The sequence below is a fragment of the Rhinatrema bivittatum genome, chromosome 2, assembly GCF_901001135.1.
Source record: "Rhinatrema bivittatum chromosome 2, aRhiBiv1.1, whole genome shotgun sequence".
NCBI classification, from domain to species: domain Eukaryota; kingdom Metazoa; phylum Chordata; class Amphibia; order Gymnophiona; family Rhinatrematidae; genus Rhinatrema; species Rhinatrema bivittatum.
The window spans coordinates 60,122,176-60,142,174 of NC_042616.1; the positions used below are offsets into that span (position 1 = coordinate 60,122,176).

A 19,999-nucleotide genomic window follows, 5' to 3' on the forward strand; every position below is an offset into this window, starting at 1 on the left:
TCCTTCATTATACAGCTAATTCGTTCATTTACATGCCGGGTGGGGAAGGGTTACGCGTCTGTTTTAAGAAGCGCTACGGACGCGCGAAACTGGAGACTGTATCGCTGGTTTGCCTTACGCGTCCGAATTGTGCGCAGCGAGCTCGTTACAGACGAGAAATCTTCAAATGAATGTTACTGTATCGAGCTGTATGTTAATTTTAATCCTAAATCGTCTTCAGCTCTATCTATAAGTTCTCAGCGATAGCTATAAGTTCTCATGAGGTTAGACCTGTTATTTGTACCCTCTTGTTTGATATAATGTTCGATTGTTCGATGTAATTTCTAACTTTGGTTTTATGTAAACCGACGTGATATGTACCAGTACATGAACATCGGTATATAAAAGCTTTTAAATAAATAAATAAATAAATCCCCCCTCCTCAAATCCTAGTGGTCCTCCAGGTCTTCCATGATCTGCAATCCTCCAGTATGCCCTCTGCTCGGTAGGAAGTGAGAAAGCTTCATACCTGCTTTCTGTTGCTTCTACCACATTATTAGTTCGGGGTTTGATCCATACAAGTCTCCACAGATCTCATAAGGAGAGAATCTTGGATAGGTGTTGGGGGGCGGCTTACAGACGGAATGGATAATTCGGGGGGGCACATTTTAAAGCTCCAGCTTTTCTCCATAATGGTCCCTACTTGATGGAAAAGACTCCCAAGGGAGATCTTGTTTGAGACTGGTTTTCTGGTCTTTACCCATCCCACCAGGAAGCAAACTATCTTGCTTTACGGAAAACAAAAGCTAAGGCTTGGCTATTCAACCAGACCTCTTCCGAACAGACTCATTAGAAACATTAAAGTTTTTCCCACACTTGGTCCTTATGCCATACAATGGCACTCACTTAATTATATTATTATTATTGTAATTCTACCTTGTTAGGTCTGCCGAAATCTACTACTGACCCCTTACAGGTTCTCCAGAATTCTGCCGCCTGGCTTTTAACAAACACTAAAAAAAGAGACCACATAACCCCAGTCTTGCAAAGCCTTCTTTGGCTGCCGGTAATTTTTAGAATAAAACATAAAATGTTATGTACCATACAAAAGATTTTATATGGAGAAAAGACTGACTGGTTGAACATGTCAATCAGACTTCATGTCCCTCAACTGGAATTAAGGTCCGCAAATAAAGGTCTCCTTACAGTTCCCACAGTGAAATCTGCTCATTTAAGTGAGGCGAGAGACCGAGCTATTTCAGTCGCAGGTCCGAAACTTTGGAACACTTTACCACCTGAGATTACAACTGGATTTGAGAAAATTCAGAAAAGAGCTAAAAACATGGTACTTCCAACAGGCATTCAAAGCTGACCCCGAATGAAAAGACTTCTAATTTTTTACTTTTTCTAGCTTTTACTTTTTAGTAATGAATGTAGTTATCTTTTAGTCTTATTTATTTTATTAATCCTGTTTTTGTAATTTTTATTCTAATTATGTATTCTAATTATTCATATTTTATGTTATTTTTTTATTTGGAATGTAAACCATAATGATAGAAACTCGTTTCTGTACAATGGTACATAAAAACTGTACAAATAAAATAAATAAATAAATGTTAAACCTAAGTCTTAATTTCTGCAATTCGTTGAGAAGTCAGCCCTGGCACAAAGCGGAATATCAAATGTTTTAAAATAAATAATTAATAAATAAAACTCGAAATGTGGCTGTTTTCTCCAACATAATATTTGCTGATTAGGTGACTTACTAAGCATTAGATAAATTTTTTTTTTCAATGGTTCTTTATCTTCAGTTTCAGCCAGGGATCTCGAGGGAAGAAAATTTAGTTTTAACAACTGGGATTGTTTTGGGGTGCCTTGGTATTAATTTGGGCAAGTTTGGGGAGAGGGGGTGGAGTTTGCTACCTATGTAGTCTCTGTATTGCCTGTTTTTATTTTTCCTAATTTCGTACTGCTGTGTTTTTTCAATTGTACACTACCTTGGTCATCCTGATGGGTTTGTAAAGAGGGTCTACAAATGACTAAATAAAATTATTGGGTGGGGAAGTGGGAGGCTCTGTGAAGTAAGGTTTGAACATCACTGCTCCATCGGGCCAATGCAATATCATGTGCTAAGCCTGGTGCACAGGTTAATGAGTGCTTGGACATGCATTTTGGAAGTGCGTCCATAACCCCCGATGCAATAAGGGGATCAGTGCGTCCAAAACTCGCATCCAAACTCGCACGTGGTTAATAATGCTCATCACATGTAAATTCCATGTAGATGAGGCTATTAGCTATTACCCCACGATGCAAAAAATCCCCGTGCATCCAATATTGCATTGGCCCCTATGTCTTTGGTCACTATGGTTACAACCAGAAAACAAATCTGCCGCAATGGTGAAAACGCAGTGGAGGCCTAAGGGCAGGTGTCCCTCATAGTCTCTCTTTCCAGTGGCATCTTACACTCCCAACAACATTAAGGGTTTGGAAAATGAGATTCGGTGCTAAAATGTGTAAAATAATGCATCTAAAGCACAAAAGTCCATTAGCCTCACATCAAATAGAAAGACAAGAACTGGAAATTGTCATACAATAAAGATCTAGGTGGATAATCTCAAGGTAGTCAGTCAATGGGAAAGTTAACTATGTTTGATTGCAAAAGAAGAAGTATTATCAGATGGAAAAAAAGAGGTAATATTCCACTTGTATAGGTCACTAGTGTGTTCCGTCTGGAGGCTACATCTTCATAAGGTTATTGAGAGAATGGAAGCAGTTCAGCAGGCTACTAAAATGATACAAGGTCTGCAACTCAAACCCTACAAAGACAATGGCATACTAAGGGAGGCAGAAGACGAGGCCCTGCGGTGTCGTCGGCATTTCCCAGGAGCTGGCGACAGAAGATGTTCTGTTGTGCAGCCAGCGGCTGAAGAAATGAGAGACTGGCCCGCAGCAAGTGATCTAGATGGAGCCACCAGGATAGACTGGTCCTGACTGAGGATGGAAGCGGCAGGGGCATCTGAAATTCTCGAGATATCGGTTTCCACCGGGAAAGCAATGCTCTTTGCAAAGGCCTCATATGAGCCAGAGCCCACGGTACCACATCTATAGCGGAGGCCATGGTTCCCAGAACCTGCAAGTAGTCCCAAACAGAAAAGTACAACTTACCCCACAAATACAGGAATACATTAAATAGATAGTGAGACAGGAATGTCCCTGACAGGAATCCTGCCTGCAAGTTCAGCCCGGGATAACTGAACCGGTGGCTCTGAACGTTTTCCTATTATTATTTTTTTTTTTTTTAAAGATCCATCCAACGAAGAAAGGTTATAGGAAGAACTATAAAGAAATGTCCTTTCTAAGTAAGAGGGAGAACCGTAGGTGCAGCCCGCATCTGCTGGAGTCAGGGGAATACCGAGGGAATGTAGAGGGTGCACTTGCTAATAAGGGACCGCCTTCTCAGTTTTTGCTCTGACTCCATCTGCTGGAAGGGGGAGACAACCCACGGTCTGGACTCATCCTGGTACGTACAGGGAAACAATATTTCTGTGGGTTGATTGGCATGAGAAGTGTGCATGCACACATTTGTGTTCCCATTATTTATTCAGTTACAAGTAAGGATAATGTCCAGAGTAGTAAAGAATTCTCTTGCTGAAATATGGAAGTGGCTTATTGTAGAGGAGATGACATGGAAAGCAAATGTAAGACCCCAATAAGTGCTCTGTTGTTTTGCCTTTAATGAAGTTACTTCCTGCTAATGCAATCCATTTTGTTGTGGTAGAGTCTTAATGGGAAAGGACACAATGATGAGATCACTCCTCTGCTACTAGTCTAAAATGGATGCTCATAATTACAACAGGTCAAATCTCTTCAAGGTCAGTTATCTGCAGACGTTTAGGCTTAAAACTTATGATAGCACTTTTTAGCTAGCTGGACAGCAAGGCTTGGTGAATTGTGAGCAATAGTGTTTTCTTTGAAGTGATCCTGCAAAGTAGCAGGGACTTGCCCTGAATAAACACCCATTATAAAATTCTGACTGCCTCAAGCGTTTCTTAGCAAGACTACCTCTTCATTCTGTTCATCTAAAAATAAGGTGTATTTGCTGTTACTCCAATCCACTCCCTTCCTTAAGTTCTTTCTTGCAGAGTGGTTTATCTGTCCAAAGGACCTCATCCAGTGCATGTTAGCACATGCTCAACCTTACATAACATAGCCTGGCACACAGTACTCATGTTAAACCTGTAATCTACTATTGTACTTCTTACCTTCATTGGGTTTTCATCATAGGTTGGAGTGCCCAGGTCCATTTCAGCTTCATGCTCCACACTGCCATCGTCTCCAGGACTGTCCCAGGCAGGGGGATCCCACTGTGTTTGTCTGGGAGATAAAATTAAACTGGTGACTCTGTTTGCATTGGCACTGCTATGCAAATGATGCTGTTCCACTGAAGACTTCTGCAAACTCTGCTTCTGATTCTAGCTAAAGAGAACCAAGTGCTGATAGCACTCAAAAGTCAGAAATATAGTACCCCAACCAAACTGTTTATTGTGACTCTTATTTTTATTTTGCAGGGCTGGGGCAGGGAGCCCCATGATACAGGGATTTTGTTTCCTGGTGTATTATATTGCAGAGCACTTTGGTTTAATGGACTCACCGTGTAATCACGTGATAATAATAGATCTTCCCTTCAGGATCCCGGGCTGTTTTCCAACTGGGTGGAAGGACGATAGTTTTGGGTTTGGGTGGAGATGGTGGAGGGAGATCTAGAAGGTTGTTTGCCGCCGCCGCCACCACCAACTCTGGCTAAAAAAAAAATCCAAAAATATGAGAAGTCACTAAAAGAGTATCAAAGTTTAAAAAATTGCATCACAGAAAAAAGAGAACTGAAAGGAAGAATATGTGATCATCTAAGTCCATCCCTCCGTCTCAAGGTAGAACAAAGTTGCTTACCTGTAACAGGTATTCTTCTGTAGACAGCAGGACAAATCAGCCACACAAGTGGGTGATGACATCCAATGGTGCTCAGAGCTCAGAAAGAAATGTTTCTGAGAATGCATAGGAGTTCCCGTGCACCGGTTCTGTGCAAGTCTCCTCAGTCTTTTCACCAGCTGAATTTCTAAGGGGGGGGAGGGTGGGATGGCATGGCTGATTTGTCCTACTATGTATAGAGAACACTAGTTACACGTGAGCAACTGTTTTCTCCATGAAAAAGTAGGAGCAAATACAGCCACACAAGTGGGGATTCCCAAGTTGAGAGTTGCATAAAATATATGAAAAAACCATTTTTTTCATATGCCTTATGACTGGGTTTTAAAGTTACTATTTGAAGAGAATTGTTTTATACTGTTTGACCAAAGACACTATCTCTATTAGAGTTTTCTTCAACACGATAATGTAACATATATACTGTATATAGTAACATGGCAACGATGGCAGAAAAGGACCAAATGGTCTATCCAGTCTGCCCAACAAGTTTCTTAAGGTAGCATCTGCAGTGCTGTGCAGGTTTCCTTCCTTTAAGGGTAAGTAACTGCCATTCTCTGCAGTTATCCTCAAGCCTTATGATAATGGTAGTAATATTTACAATCAAAACCAAGCATCTGTCTAACCCGTAAAATATTACTGCTAGCAACATTTTTACGATGTGAGTGGCCTTCTTGATAATTCAGACAATGCTGCTTGAAGGTGCTTTGCTTTTGGACTTGGCTGTAGAAGCAGGCCTGCGTTTTTTCCCTTATGTCTGCGTATCAGTACCCCAGACCGAACAAGTCGGGGTCCTTGCTGGTTGTTGTCTGAATTTAATTCCCCTTTTTTTTCCCTCTTGGAGAGCAATGTTGCAGTTGTATCAAAAGCATCAAAGCTAATTGGTTAAGGGTAGTAATCACCATGCCTGGAAATATCATTAAATTCTGATTACATAGAAATGACAGCAGAAAATGACCAAACAGTCCAAGCTTATGGTAGTATCTGCTGCGCCATACAGGTCACCGCATACTTATCAGTTTCCCGGACGGTAAAAGTCAGGGTCCCTGTTATACTGAGGAATTTGGAATCATCCTTAGAGATATTTGTCTTTTTTGTTTTTCAGTCAAAAAATGTTAAGCTTGTATTTTAAGTGTGTAAACCGCAGTGATACTTTGCGGTATAACAGTGATCATATAAATAAATGCCTTCTGCTACGAGTAGTAACTGCTGCACTGAGCAGGTTCCCCTTTTATACCCCTTTTTTCCATTTCCGTCCTCTAGCCTTTAGGGATCCACAGTGTTTATCCCATGCTCCTTTGAATTCTTTGACTGTTTTTGTCTTCACCGCCTCCTCCGGAAGGGCATTCCAGGCATCCACCAGCCTCTCTATGAAGAAATATTTCCTGATGTTGGTTTTGAGTCGTCCCTCATGGAATTTCATTTCGTGACCCCTAATTCTATTGCCTGACAAAGGTATGAACAGACCACCATATAGCTGCTGTACAAATATCTTCAATAAAGGCTGAAAGAGAAAATGTCACTGAAGCCACAGCTGCTTGAGTCTGATGAGTTTTTACTTTTCTGGGAAGGCTTATGCCAGCATCTTTAAAACAAAAAATTATGCAGTGAAGGCCAAAAGGAAAGCTTTGTTTTCCTACTGGACGACCTTGTTTATTGAATTATAAGAAATGAAGAGAGATCTTTGTTTTCAGTTTTATTTTATTTTTCCTGGGAATTTCAATGTCATAACAAAAAACTAATCAGAGGAGTTAATGATTTTTCTTCTGATTTTTTTTTTTTGTTAGAACATTGAAATTCCCAGGAAAAATAAAATAACTAAAAGTAGGTTCCTAGAGATGAACAATTGTCAAGATTTTCCGAGAAGTTTTATTCTCTCAAGGTAAAAAAAAAAAAAAAGAAGAGTTCTTCTGCTTGTTCTGCTTTACAGGAATGAAATTTTGGAAACCATATAGGATTGATTTAAATGGAAGCAAGAGTCTACCTTTGGAAGGATCTTAGGAAGAGTTCTTTTTGAGTGACTTGAGGGTCTGCTACTAGCGCTTGGAGTTTGCTTGCTCTCCAAGCAGAAGTGAGAGCTAGAAGAAAAAGGATTTTCCAAGTCAGAAATTTGATGTCATTAGATGTGATCGGCTCAAATGGAGGATAGATCAGTCTTGGCAAGATGAGATGAAAGTCCCATTGCCATGGGGAGTCTTTTATAGGAGGATGAAGATGAAAAGGACCTTTTATAAATCTTAGAAAAGGAATGGTGAATAAAACGGAAAATGTCATAATGCCTCTGTATCGCTCCATGGTGAGACCGCACCTTGAATACGGTGTACAATTCTGGTCGCCGCATCTCAAAAAAGATATAATTGCGATGGAGAAGGTACAGAGAAGGGCTACCAAAATGATAAGGGGAATGGAACAACTCCCCTATGAGGAAAGACTAAAGAGGTTAGGACTTTTCAGCTTGGAGAAGAGACGACTGAGGGGGGATATGATAGAGGTGTTTAAAATCATGAGAGGTCTAGAACGGGTAGATGTGAATCGGTTATTTACTCTTTCGGATAGTAGAAAGACTAGGGGGCATTCCATGAAGTTAGCATGTGGCACATTTAAAACTAATCGGAGAAAGTTCTTTTTTACTCAACGCACAATTAAACTCTGGAATTTGTTGCCAGAGAATGTGGTTAGTGCAGTTAGTATAGCTGTGTTTAAAAAAGGATTGGATAAGTTCTTGGAGGAGAAGTCCATTACCTGCTATTAAGTTCACTTAGGGTTTGATTTTAAAAAGCATTTACTCGAGCAAAACTGGTTTTTGCTCGAGTAAATACACTTTACTCAAGCAAGTGGGCTTTTCAAAATTGCTACAATATATGCCATTGAATTGTCCATAGGATTTACTCAAGTAAGTGCACTTTACTCGAGTAAACAGCTTTTGAAAATTGCTACGATAGTATGTCACATTTACATGCGTAACTCCTTTGAAAATTACCCCCTTAGAGAATAGCCACTGCCATTAGCAATGGTTACATGGAATAGACTTGGTTTTTGGGTACTTGCCAGGTTCTTGTGGCCTGGATTGGCCACTGTTGGAGGCAGGATGCTGGGCTTGATGGACCCTTGGTCTAACCCAGTATGGCATTTTCTTATGTTCTTATGCTGTTAGACGGCCTAGCTTTGCTTCTGTCGCCTGGGTTCACAAACCTTCACTGTGTACTACGAGTGCTCCCAGCAACCCCAGATTTCCCTTCTCTGCCCTCTCTCCTGGCACCATGAGACATTGAGACCCATATTTCCATGTAACATATGGTTACATGGAAATATGACGGCACATACGGCCTAGCTAGTCTGGCCATCCACACCAACTACTCAGTTTTGCCAACCCTATCCCTCCCCTCAGATATCCTTTGTGCTTATCTCATGTTTTCTTGAATTCAAATGATTAATTTTTTTTATTTCAAAAACTAGCATTCTGCATGATATTGTCTTTATCTCCATCACATCCACATGGGAGGCTGTTTCATGCATCCACCACCCCTCTCTGTAAAAAAATATTGCCTTAGATTACATCCTATGACCCCCTTGTTCTAGAACCTTTCTAGAGCCTTTCCTTTAGGAAGTGGAGGAATAGTCTAGTGGTTAGAGCAGTGGGCTACGACCCAGGGAAACCAAGGTTCAAATTCCACCATCGCTCCTTGTGACCTTGGGCAAGTCACTTTATCCTCCGTTGACTCAGGTACAAAATTGGATTGTAAGCCCTGTGGGGATAGGGAAATACCTAGAGTATCTGAATGTAATCTGCTCTGAAGAGCCGAAAAGTGGAATATAAATCTAAATAAATTATGTTTAGATCTTTAAATCTATTCCCATGTGTTTTACAACAGACACTGCCCATTTTAGTAGCCTCCCTCTGGACAGACTCCAATCGGTTTATATCTTTCTGAAGGTGCGGTCTCCAGAACTGTACACAGTATTCCAAATGAGGTTTCACCAAGGACTTATACAGGGGCAATATCACCTTTTTTCTGCGGATCATTTCTCTTGCTATGCACCCAAGCAATCTTTCTGGCTTTTGCCATCGCCTTATCACCTGATTGACCACCTTAATATCATAGGATGCTATCCCCCCCAGATCTTGCTTTTCTTTTGTGCTTAGAAGAATTTCACCTCCTATACTATACCATGCCCTTGGATTTTTGCAGCAGGAATTTTAATGCTTGGACTCCTGGAATCAACTTCTAGTTGGAATTCCTCAAGAAAGTCCACTAAGTTCTGGAAGCCTGGGTGATTTCAATTCTTCCAAGTGCTTGACAAGCTTCTCCCCCACCCAAAAAACAAAACAAAACACAACACACTTTCCTAACAGGAAGCTTAGTGAGACCCGTCTTGGAGCTGCTGCTCAGTTCTTCAACCACAGTAAACAATGAGCTGTCCCCATGCTCCAGGCCAAAGTTCAAATGAGATCATCAGTGGCATCCATCAAAAAGTCACAAGTTCCAGCTAAGCTGCCTCTTCCAACTCTACTCCAGAAGCTCCCAAGGAGCTGTGGTATCAAACACGGGCATATCCTGGCCACATAGCCACTACAACCTGCTGCTTCCAAAGCTAGCTCTGAGACCTCACAGGCTTATCTTTCAATCCTGTGTATCTATGAAGGCAGTGTCACCCTCAACAGGAAAAGTGGTCTCTTGTGACTGCACAAATTAGTGCATTCACCTTTGGAGCCTTGAATTCTCCCTCTCTTCCATCAAGAGTGGCTATAGCTTAATTATAGCTTTTTCAACCTTCACAACAGCATCCGGAGCATTCTATCCCACAGAGATCAACTCCCTGATTGACTGATGCAAGGGGAAAGCTCTTGCAGGCTTCCTCATGCCTGTTATGGTAAGGTTCCCGGTGGCCTTCCTCTCCTCGCTTTTATTCTCAGTTATGTTCAAGGCCCATAAAACCTGAATAATCATGACAGGCAGCTCCTTCTTCCTTAACAGATAGATCACCAAGGATTATTCTTTTCCTGGGGGAAATCTAACCATGCTCTAAAAACTTTTCCTGAAATCACTCCATTGGCCCTCTATGAAAGAAATTAGAGATAAACATGACCTGGAGGAAATCCTCCCCTTGGACCGTTTCCCCTGAAGTGGAAAAAGCGATACAGAAGGCTCAGCACCCGCACTCTGCTTTAAACAAAAAGCTTGGTGCAAAAACAGCACAAACTCTGGGAAAAAGGCAGTCACTGCAGCTGCACGAGAGATGGTGGCAGCACTAGAGGACTCCCCGGAGAATCCCAGAGATAACCTCCCCAAGGGGACTTGCATTTCCCCAGTGACTGCTGGCATCAACATGGGAAGGCCCTTTTCTTCTCGCCTCAGTGCACCATAGGAAATGCTTTTCAGAACAGCACTCGCTGGCGATTGCTCCTCCAAAGTGGCAAGTTCCTCCTCCACCTCCTTCAGGCACAAGTAGCACAACTCTCCGACTCCTGTGCCATTGCGGTGTGCTCTGCTGTGTTTGTCAAGTCCTATTATGGACTCCCTGCCTCCTCAACCCCTTCCGGGAGCAGTCAATTACAGACTTTGCTACCACAGACACCTGCCACAGTTCCTGAACCTGTAAGGCGATGTTCCCGACAGCCTTCTTTCTCTTTTCACTCTGTTTTATCGTTTTTTTTTTTTTTTTTAACTTTATTGTTCAGGACCACAGAGGAAGGTAAACAGAGGAGAAGTGGGATAGAGATAGAGAGAGAAGGGCAAACAAGTTCAGAAGGCAGGCCAGTTAGCCCATAGCTTAAAGTTCCTTGAAACTCTTAGAAGCCCCTGAACCATATTCCGCTCAATAGAGGGAGGAAGAGACTGCAAGGTCTATTGCTCCAGCAATGGCCAGAGTCCTCTTCTAATTTTTTTCTTTACTCGGCCTTAGCCTGGATCCAACTCTCAGCATATGATGCTTGCCTACCATATGCTGGACATAGACAACACTGGCAGGCTGAGTTCTGTATGCAATCCTATATAATGTGATGTCAGCAAATCTGATGTTTTGTCTCCATCTCAATAAATCGATCTAGTCTAGTCTGGTTGGATAAAAAGAAATTTCCCTATGAAAATCAACTTGCAATCCCATGGGTACCTTGCAGGCTCTACTAGTAATATCAATATCGCCCTCTAAAGGCTGAACAAAAATTGGGTTCTCTTCTACAAACTAGACTTAGTGCTAATTGCAGTAAGGTTAACTTAAGTTGGTTCTGAGACCAGTCTCACATGTAGAAGGTATTTATGCAGGTTTTATGTGGAATAAGAAAAAGGATCTACGGATTTACCCCTCACATTAGATGACAAACTTCCTTCATTTAAAAATCACACTACCTTTTGGAAGACTCTTTCCTAGAAACCAGGACGACATGAGACATTTTCTTAGAGAGTCCATGTTACAACTCTCTCAAATGGAGAAATTACTTACCTGATAATTCTGTTTTCCTTAGTGTAGCTAGATGGACTCAGGACTAGTGGGGTTTATGCTCGCCTGCCAGCAGATGGAGCAAGCTGACATCACAGTATATATAACCCTGCAGTGACCCCAGCCTGTCAGTATTCTCTTCAAAAGCAACTGAGGTCAGAGAAGCAAAAAACTTGATTAAAGATATGATTAAAAACGGCTAATCAGAGCTGTACTCAACCAACCATAAACACTGAAATCACATAAGATTCTAGGTATCCCAAACTAGGGACTGGATGAATACCTACCAGTAATACCTTGGGACCCAGAGCCCTACAGCAGGACTATTGACTCACTCATGCGGCAGCCAAGGGTAGGAAGCTGAGTCCATCTGTCTACACTAAGGAAAACAAAATGATCAGGTAAGTAATTTCTCCATTTCCTAGCGTGTAGACAGATGGATTCAGGACCAGTGGGATGTACCAAAGCTACTCCCCAACAGGGTGGGAGGTGTCTGCGGTCCAGTCAACACCGCATGTGCAAAGGCTGCATCCTTCCGGGCCAGCACATCCAGATGATAAAACCTGGAAAAAGTGTGTAAGGAGGACCATGTCACAGCTCAGCAGATATAGACAGCAGACAACAGACTAACCTTCGCCTATGACGCTGCCTGAACCCTAGTGGAATGAGCCCTAACCTGAGTAGGCAATGGCTTTCCAGCATCCACATATGCAGCCATGATTACCTCCTTAATCCAACGAGCTATGGTAGCCCGTGAAGCTGGAGAACCCTGCTTATTCCCGCCATGGAGAACAAACAGGCGATCCATCTTTTAAAAAGACTCAGAGACCTACAGGTACAGCATGACAAGATGCTTAACATCCAAGGAGTGCAAAAAACGAAACTCCTCCACATCCTTGACCTTATCCAGGGATGGGAAGGAGATGAACTGATTCAAATAAAAGTCCGAGACTACTTTGGGCAAGAAGGATGGAACAGTACGCAGCTGTAACACTCCTGGAGTCACCCAAAGGAACGGCTCCTGGAAAGACAATGCCTGCAGCTCAGAAATCCGATGTGCAGTACATACAGCCACCAGAAACACAGTCTTCAAAGTCAGCAACTGTAAGGAAAGGCTACGTAGTGGTCGGAACATAGGACCTGCTAAAAAGTCCAGCACAAATTAAGACTCCACAATGGAACTGGTAACCTCAAGGGAGGCTTAAGGTGCTTCACTTCCTTCAAAAAACGGGCCACATCAGGACGAGACGACAATGTAACATCATTCACTAGGCCTCAAACAGGCAAGAGCAGTAAACTGCATCCTCAAGGAATTAAGGTCAAGTCTTTATTCAATCCATCCTGCAAAAAATCAAGAATGAGACACATCTTAACTGAATGAGGAAGAAAACCCCGCTCCTCACACCAGGCTTCAAAAAGTCTCCAAACCCGCACATAAGCCAAGGAAGTGGAGAACTTGCGAGCACAAAATAAAGCAGCAATCACCGCAGAGGAATAACCATGCTTTAACAGGCGAGCCCTCTCAAGGGCCAAACTGTAAGACAGAATCAAGTCGGATCCTTGTAAAGAACCAGTCCCTGCCGAAGCAGATCCATGTGCGGCGGAAGATGAAGGGGGCCCACCACCAGGAGTCATCACAAATCCGCATACCACGGCACCTGGGCCAGTCTGGTGCCACCAGGAGTACTAGCCCCTTGTGGCCTTCAATCTTGTGAATTATCCTGCCCAGGAAGGGCCACTGAGGAAAGGTATAAAGCAATCTGTCTTCGGGCCAAACCTGTATGAGAGCATCTATTCCCAGGGACCACGGATCTCTCCTGCGACTGTAGAAGTGAGGAACCTTCGCATTTCGAGAAGTCACCAGCAGGTCTAGGAATGGAAGACCCCAGCGATTCACAATCATCTGAAACGCCTCGCCTTACAACACCCACTCTCCTGGATCCAGACTCTCCTTGCTGAGAAAGTCCGTTCTTACGTTATCTTTTCCTGCAATGTGAGAGGCTGAGATCATCTGCAGATCACCTTCTGCCCATTCCATCAGTTGGTCTATTTCCTGAGACACTTGCTGGCTCTTGGTTCTTTCCTGGTGATTGATATAGGCCACAATCATTGTGTTGTCTGACATCACGTGAACTGCTTGATTCCTCAGCCTGTGGCTGAACTGCAAGCATGCCAGCCGTACCGCCCCAGGTCTCCAGGCGATTGATGTTCCAGCGGGACTCTTCGACATTCTAGCACCCCTGGGCTGTTAACTATAGACAGTGAGCCCCCCAACCCCCTGGAGACCCGCATCTGTCGTGAGTACCAACCATGCCGGAGAGGACAAGGGAATTCCCTTTCACAGATGATCCTCTTGCAACCACCACTGGAGGCAGGAGCAGATTTCCTTAGGCAAGTGGAGCTGAACCACATAATCCTGAGACTGCGGGTTCCAACAAGATAAAGTGCTGAAGAGGATGCATATGCGCCCTTGACCACAGCATCACTTCCATGGTAGATGCCATCAAGCAGAGTACCTGTAGGTAGGATCACACTGTCAGGCGTATGGTGTTCAACAACTGACAAACTTGAGACATCAATCTCAGGATCCGAACTTCTGTAGGAAAACTCAATCCTGTCCGGAGTCAAACCGGACCCACATATATACCAAACACAAGGATGGTTGAATATTGCTCTTGGTCAGGTTCACCACCCAACCGAGTTCCTGCAATAAGGAGATCACCTTGTGTGTCACCAGGCGGCTCTTTTCCTGAGAATTGGCTCAAATCAGCCAGTCGTCCACATATGGATGCACTAGGATTTCTTTTTTGCAAGGCTGCCACTACCACCACCATAATCTTGGAAAACATTCTGGGAGTGGTAGCTAGACCAAAAGGCAGTGCCTGAAAGTAATAATGGCGCCCCCAACACCGCAAAGTGTAGAAAGTGTTGGTGATCCAATTGGATGGGAATATGAAGGTAAGCTTCTGACAGATCCAAGGAGGTCAGAAATTCCTCCGACTGCACCACCATTGTTTCCATTTGAAAATGAGTCACCTTCAAATGATGGTTGACTCTCTTGAGATCCAAGATGGGAGAAAAGGAGCTCTTCTTCTTGGGCACAACAAAATAAATGGAATATCACCCCATAATTTGAGACATGGGCACTGGAACCACAGCCCTCAGTCTGAGGAGCCTTTGAAGTGTGAACTGCACTGCCTGCTTCTTCTACGGGGAGTGGCAAGGGGACACCATGAACATGTCCTGAGGAATACTGCAAAATTTCAGTGCACACACTTCGCTTATCACCACCAGGACCCACTGGTCCGACATGATCTCAACCCACCTCCGATAAAAGAGAGAGAGACGTCCCCCTATTTCCTGTTCTGGAAGGTGGGTTGGCAAACCTTCGTTGGGAAACTCGGGAAGGTCCACCACCCAAGCCCGCACCTTGCTTGGGCTGCTGGGCACAAAAGAACTGAGACCTACCGAAAGGCCAAGTCCACTGAAAGGTCGTCCCTCTGTAGGGACGAAAACACCTGGAACTCTGGAAATGACTCATACCAAAGAGGCGCTGTAACTGTTTCTTATGCTCCGGCAACTGAGGTACCAGAGACTTGTCCCACTTACTGGCCAGTTTCTCCAACTCGTTCCCAAACAAGAGTGAGCCTTTAAAGGGCATCTTGGTAAGATTGGCTTTGGAAGCTGTGTCAGCTTACCAACTTCACAACCAGAATTCACGCCTGGCCATTTATCACCGAAGCCACTCCTCTGGCTGAGGTCCGAACCAAATCATAGCCTGCATCTGCTAAAAAGGCAGCAGCAGGCTCCGTAAGCACTCTGGAATTCCCTCCAGACTCATCAACCTCCTGAGAGAGAAGCAGACAAGATCTCGCCACTAGGGCGCAACAGGAGGCAATCTGTAAATTCATCGCCATTGCCTCAAAGGCTTGCTTAAGAATAGCATCAATCCTTTCTATCATGTGCATCCTTCAAAGCCGCTCCTCCCTCTACGGGATAGTCGTCCGCTTAGACACGGAACATACCAGAGCATCCACTTTGGGAAAATGCAAACGCTCTCTCTCAGCCAGATCCAGGGGGTACAGGCCTTCCAATGTCCAACACCCTTTAAAATCTGCCTCTGGTGCATCCTATTCCAGATCAATCAATTCCTGGATGGCATCTACCCCGGGGAAAAACAAGAGGCTTTATGTAAGGAAACCAAAATGGAATTCTCCCTAGGCTCTGACTTAGCATCTGCACCAGGAACACCCAGCTGTTTCAAGGTCTGGGAAATCAGGGCTGGCAGTTCATCTCTATGAAAGAACTGCAACATGATTTGGTACGGTTCCAGCCCTGGAGGAATTTCCCTATCTTCCAGGGTATCAGGATCATCCTCATCATCAGTGCCAAATTTATTTATTTAGGTTTTTTATATACCAGCATTCATGATACAATCACATCATGCTGGTTTACAGTTGAACAGGGGTGCATAAAAACTTCAAACTGGAACAGTAGTGCGAAAAAAGCAGTTACAAATAACAAGGAAGATTGAACTGGGCGAAGAGAGAAATAAAAGGAAAGAATAATGTCAGCTAGAGATAATTAAACATTGCTGATACTAAAATGACTGTGTGATAAATGTTGGTGGGGTGAGAGATTAATTAGGGTCCGGGAATGTTTGCTTTCTTGTCAGGAACACCCTGCAGGGAGCAGAGATGAGCCATTGGCACTTAAGCATAGGACTGGAAGAGGGAGGAGCCACCTGCTGAGGGTCTAACCAGACAGAAATGGGAGAAGCGGAGGATTGCGCCTGAAGAAAGGCTTGTAAGTCTTGAAAAGATTCCACCCAAGAAAAAGCAGCCGGGTCCAGACCAAGCCCAGAAGGAACTGAAGCCGGTCCCACATAACTGCCCTCGCCAGAGGAGCCAGTCAAGGGAGAACCAAGATCTGGCAACCCCCATCCAATCATCAGAATGGGACGAGTCAGGCTTAGCAAAATCCAAGGACGACAAACTCTCCCTGAGCATCTGAGTAACGTTGACACAAGTTAGAATCTAGGTCAGGCTGAGAAGCCCTAATATGACAGGCAACAAAAATAGGAAGATGCTTAGGCTTCTAGCTTTCCGGCACCATTGCTGCATAAACATGCGTCGGAATGGCTCGTGCTCAAAAATTAAATGCGCTAAAAAAATAAGCGCCTACAAGAAAGCGCAGCAAGGCGCATGCACAACCTGTGCGCTCAGTTAAGCACGTAAAAAAGTATGCCCAAAAACTGAGTGCACAACGTGTGTGCAGAGCCAACACACTGTGCACACTGATAGCCTATACAGGGTAGCAGAACATGCACAAGAGCAGGTGAAAACAGCCGCTGTGGCCTACCATGCGACGTACAAGAAAAAAGTCTATGGGTGGGGCCTAGCCCACTGGGGGCTGCTCAATCTGCCAGGCTGCCTAGTTCCCCAACCCCCAGGGAACGGGAGAGGAAAGTTTGGTTCTTACCTGCTAATTTTTGTTCCTGTAATACCACATATCAGTCCAGACCAGTGGGTTATGCACTCCCACCAGCAGATGGAGTCAGAGAGCAAAGCTTTGAGGCACTGGTATCCCAAGTGTGCTACCTGCAGCTCATCAGTATTTATCGATACCCAAGCAAAGTATAATTGACAAAAAACCATCTAACCATCAAGGGTCCGAAACAAACAACCCCAATACCTGATAATCAGGTTTGAACCACGGTTCATAACAAAAACCAAAATAATATAGAATCATTTTGATAGATTCCCTATATACAGCAGCTAACCATTAGGTAAATCAGTCTTTCGGCAGTAGCACCCAGGCGGATTCTGGACTGATCTGTGGTATTACAGGAATGAAAATTAGCAGGTAAGAACCAATTTTCCTTTCCTGTACATACCCAGATCAGTCCAGACCAGTGGGATGTACCAAAGCCACATTACACCAGATGGGAACCCAAAAGACCCGCTCGCAAGACGCTCTCCCCAAAAAGCGCTTGGTCCAGATCCCTAATATCCAGACGATAATGCCTTGTGAAGGTATGCAGGGAAGACCAGACTGCGGCTCTACAAATCTCCTCAGGCGACAACAACTTATACTCCACCCAAGAAGCCGCTTGCGCTCTCGTCAAGTGAGCTTCTAAACCAGTCGGGACGGAGTGACCCTTCCCGATGTAGGCCAAGCAAATTGTTTCCTTCAGCCAGTGAGCCAAGGATGCCTTAGATGCCTTTTCACCCTTCTTTGGACCTCCAAAGAGCACAAAAAGGTTATCCGATTTTCGAAAAGAGTTAGTGACCTTCAAATACCGAAGGAGAACCCGGCGGACACCTAACAGATGAAGATCTTTTCCCATAGCGGGGTCACGAGCCCAATCAGGGAATCTGGGTAACTCCACGGACTGATTAACATGAAAGGCAGACACCACTTTCGGTAAAAAGGAAGGGACCGTGTACAGGGACACCCTATCAGCCGAGATGCGATGGAAGGGATCTCTACAGGAAGGAGCCTGTAGGGATCCCTTCTATCGCATAAATAAAGAATTCTGAAATACGCCTCGCGGAACAGATGGCCACCAAGAACACCATCTTCAAGGTGAGGTCCTTTAAGGAAGCGTGTCCCAGAGGCTCAAAATGGGGATCATGAAGCGCCCTCAACACCAGATTGAGATTCCACTCCGGGCATAACTTACGAAGACGAGGACGAAGGTGCTTCACCCCTTTCAGGAAACGGACAATGTCCAAGTGGCTGGCTAGAGGCTTGCCACCTACCCGCCCTAGGAGACATCCCAGGGCTGAAAATCTGAACATGCAGGGAACTATAAGCCAAACCTTTAGATAATCCCTGCTGCAAAAACTTCAAACATCTTCCACACTTGAGCGTATGCCATAGATGTCGAGGGCCGCCTGGACTGAAGCAGGGTGGAAATCACCTGTTCCGAATAACCTTTCATCTGTAACCGCCACCTCTCAAACACCAGGCTGCGAGAGAGAAGTGATCCTCCCAATCCGAAAAAATAGGCCCTTGTTGCAGGAGGTTCAGCAGATGAGCTAGGTGAGCAGGCCATCTGTCGCCAACCATACCAGGTCCGCAAACCACGGCCATCGCGGCAACTCCGGTGCCACCAGAATTACCGAACATGGATGGTCCTTTATGCGCCGGAGAACGCGCCTGATCAGGGGCCATGGAGGAAAGGCATACAGGAGAATTCCGGTTGGCCACTTGCAGACTACTGCGGCTACTCCTACTGCCCTGATTTTCTTCTTTCGGCTGAAGAACCGGTCTGTCTTGGCGTTGACACAGGTCGCCATGAGGTCCAGTTGGGGGAACTCCTCATCTGGCACAAATGTGATTCCAACCTTCCGGGGATAGTTTCTACTCCCCGGGATCCAGCTGTTGACGACTGAGGAAGTCCGCCTGCACCTTGTCCATGCCTGCCACATGAGAGGCTGTGATGCCTTCCAGATGAAGCTTGGCCCAAGCGAAGAGGAGATGTGCTTCCTGTGCCACGGCCGGACTCCTGGTTACTCCTTGGCGATTGAGATATGCCACTGTGGTGGCGTTGTCCGAGAAGACTCAAACCATTCTCCCCTGCGCCAGGGACTGGAATGCCAACAACGCTTTGTGGACTGCCCTTGTCTCTAGGCGATTGATAGACCACGACAGTTTGGGTAAGGACCAGGTTCCCTGCACTGCATGACTGAGGCACACTGCTCCCCAGCCTTGAAGGCTCACATCCGTTGTCATGATCACCCAATCCGGGACTTCGAGAGGCATCCCCTTCTGTAAGTTGTCTTCCTACAACCACTATTGCAGGCTGGACCTGATTCGCTGTGACAAAGGCAGGGGCAACTGGTATTACTCCAACACTGGGTCCCACCGCAACAGTAGATCTCTCTGCAACAGTCTCAGGTGAGCGAAGGCCCAAGGCACCAATTCCAACATGGAAGCCATGAAGCCCAGAACTTGTAGGTATTCTCACACTCTGGAGATTGGAAGCTGTAACAAGAGATGCACTTAAGAACATAAGAACAATTTGTATATCCTGTCACTTGTGAGAAATGGAGGGTGTCGAAACGAGCTCCCAAATACTCCAGACACTGTGACGGAGTCAGATGACATTTCGCTTCGTTGATTACCCCAGCCTAGGGACTGGAGACAATGGATCACATGAAAAACCGTCCGCTTGCCTTCCTCTTCCGACTTGGCTCGAATCAGCCAATCGTCGAGGTAAGGATGGGCCATTATCCCTTCCTTCCGGAGGGTCGCCACCACCACGACCATCACCTTGTTAAAGGTGCGCGGGGCCATCACCAGTCCGAACGGAAGCGCCCGGAACTGAAAATGCTGATCCAGGATCTTGAATCATAGGAATCTCTGGTGAGCGCTGCGAATCGGGATGTGTAGATAAGTCTCGGTGAGATCCAAGGAGGCGAGGAACTCTCCCTTTCGAACCACTGCGATGACTGTTTGAAGTGTTTCCATTCAAAAATGGGGCATCTTCAAGCAGTGATTCACCTTCTGTAGGTACAGGATGGGTCGGAAAGTGCCCTCCTTTTTGGGAACCACGAAATAAATAGAGTATCGTCCCCTCCCCCCTTCCTCGGAC

The 19,999-nt window shown here is 44.9% G+C and overlaps 1 protein-coding gene across 6 annotated transcripts in view; it reads right to left on the reverse strand.

Moving 5' to 3' along the window:
* The window catches only part of SETD2 (SET domain containing 2, histone lysine methyltransferase), a 384,325-nt gene that overhangs the window by 38,058 nt on the left and 326,268 nt on the right, over positions 1–19,999 (reverse strand). For all 6 annotated transcript variants that reach the window (XM_029588239.1, XM_029588242.1, XM_029588241.1 and 3 more), the window contains 2 exons: positions 4,631–4,779; positions 4,242–4,353 (listed from right to left, as the gene is read on the reverse strand). In XM_029588239.1, the coding sequence (XP_029444099.1) occupies positions 4,242–4,353; positions 4,631–4,779 (261 nt within the window). The remainder of the gene's footprint in view (positions 1–4,241; positions 4,354–4,630; positions 4,780–19,999) is intronic.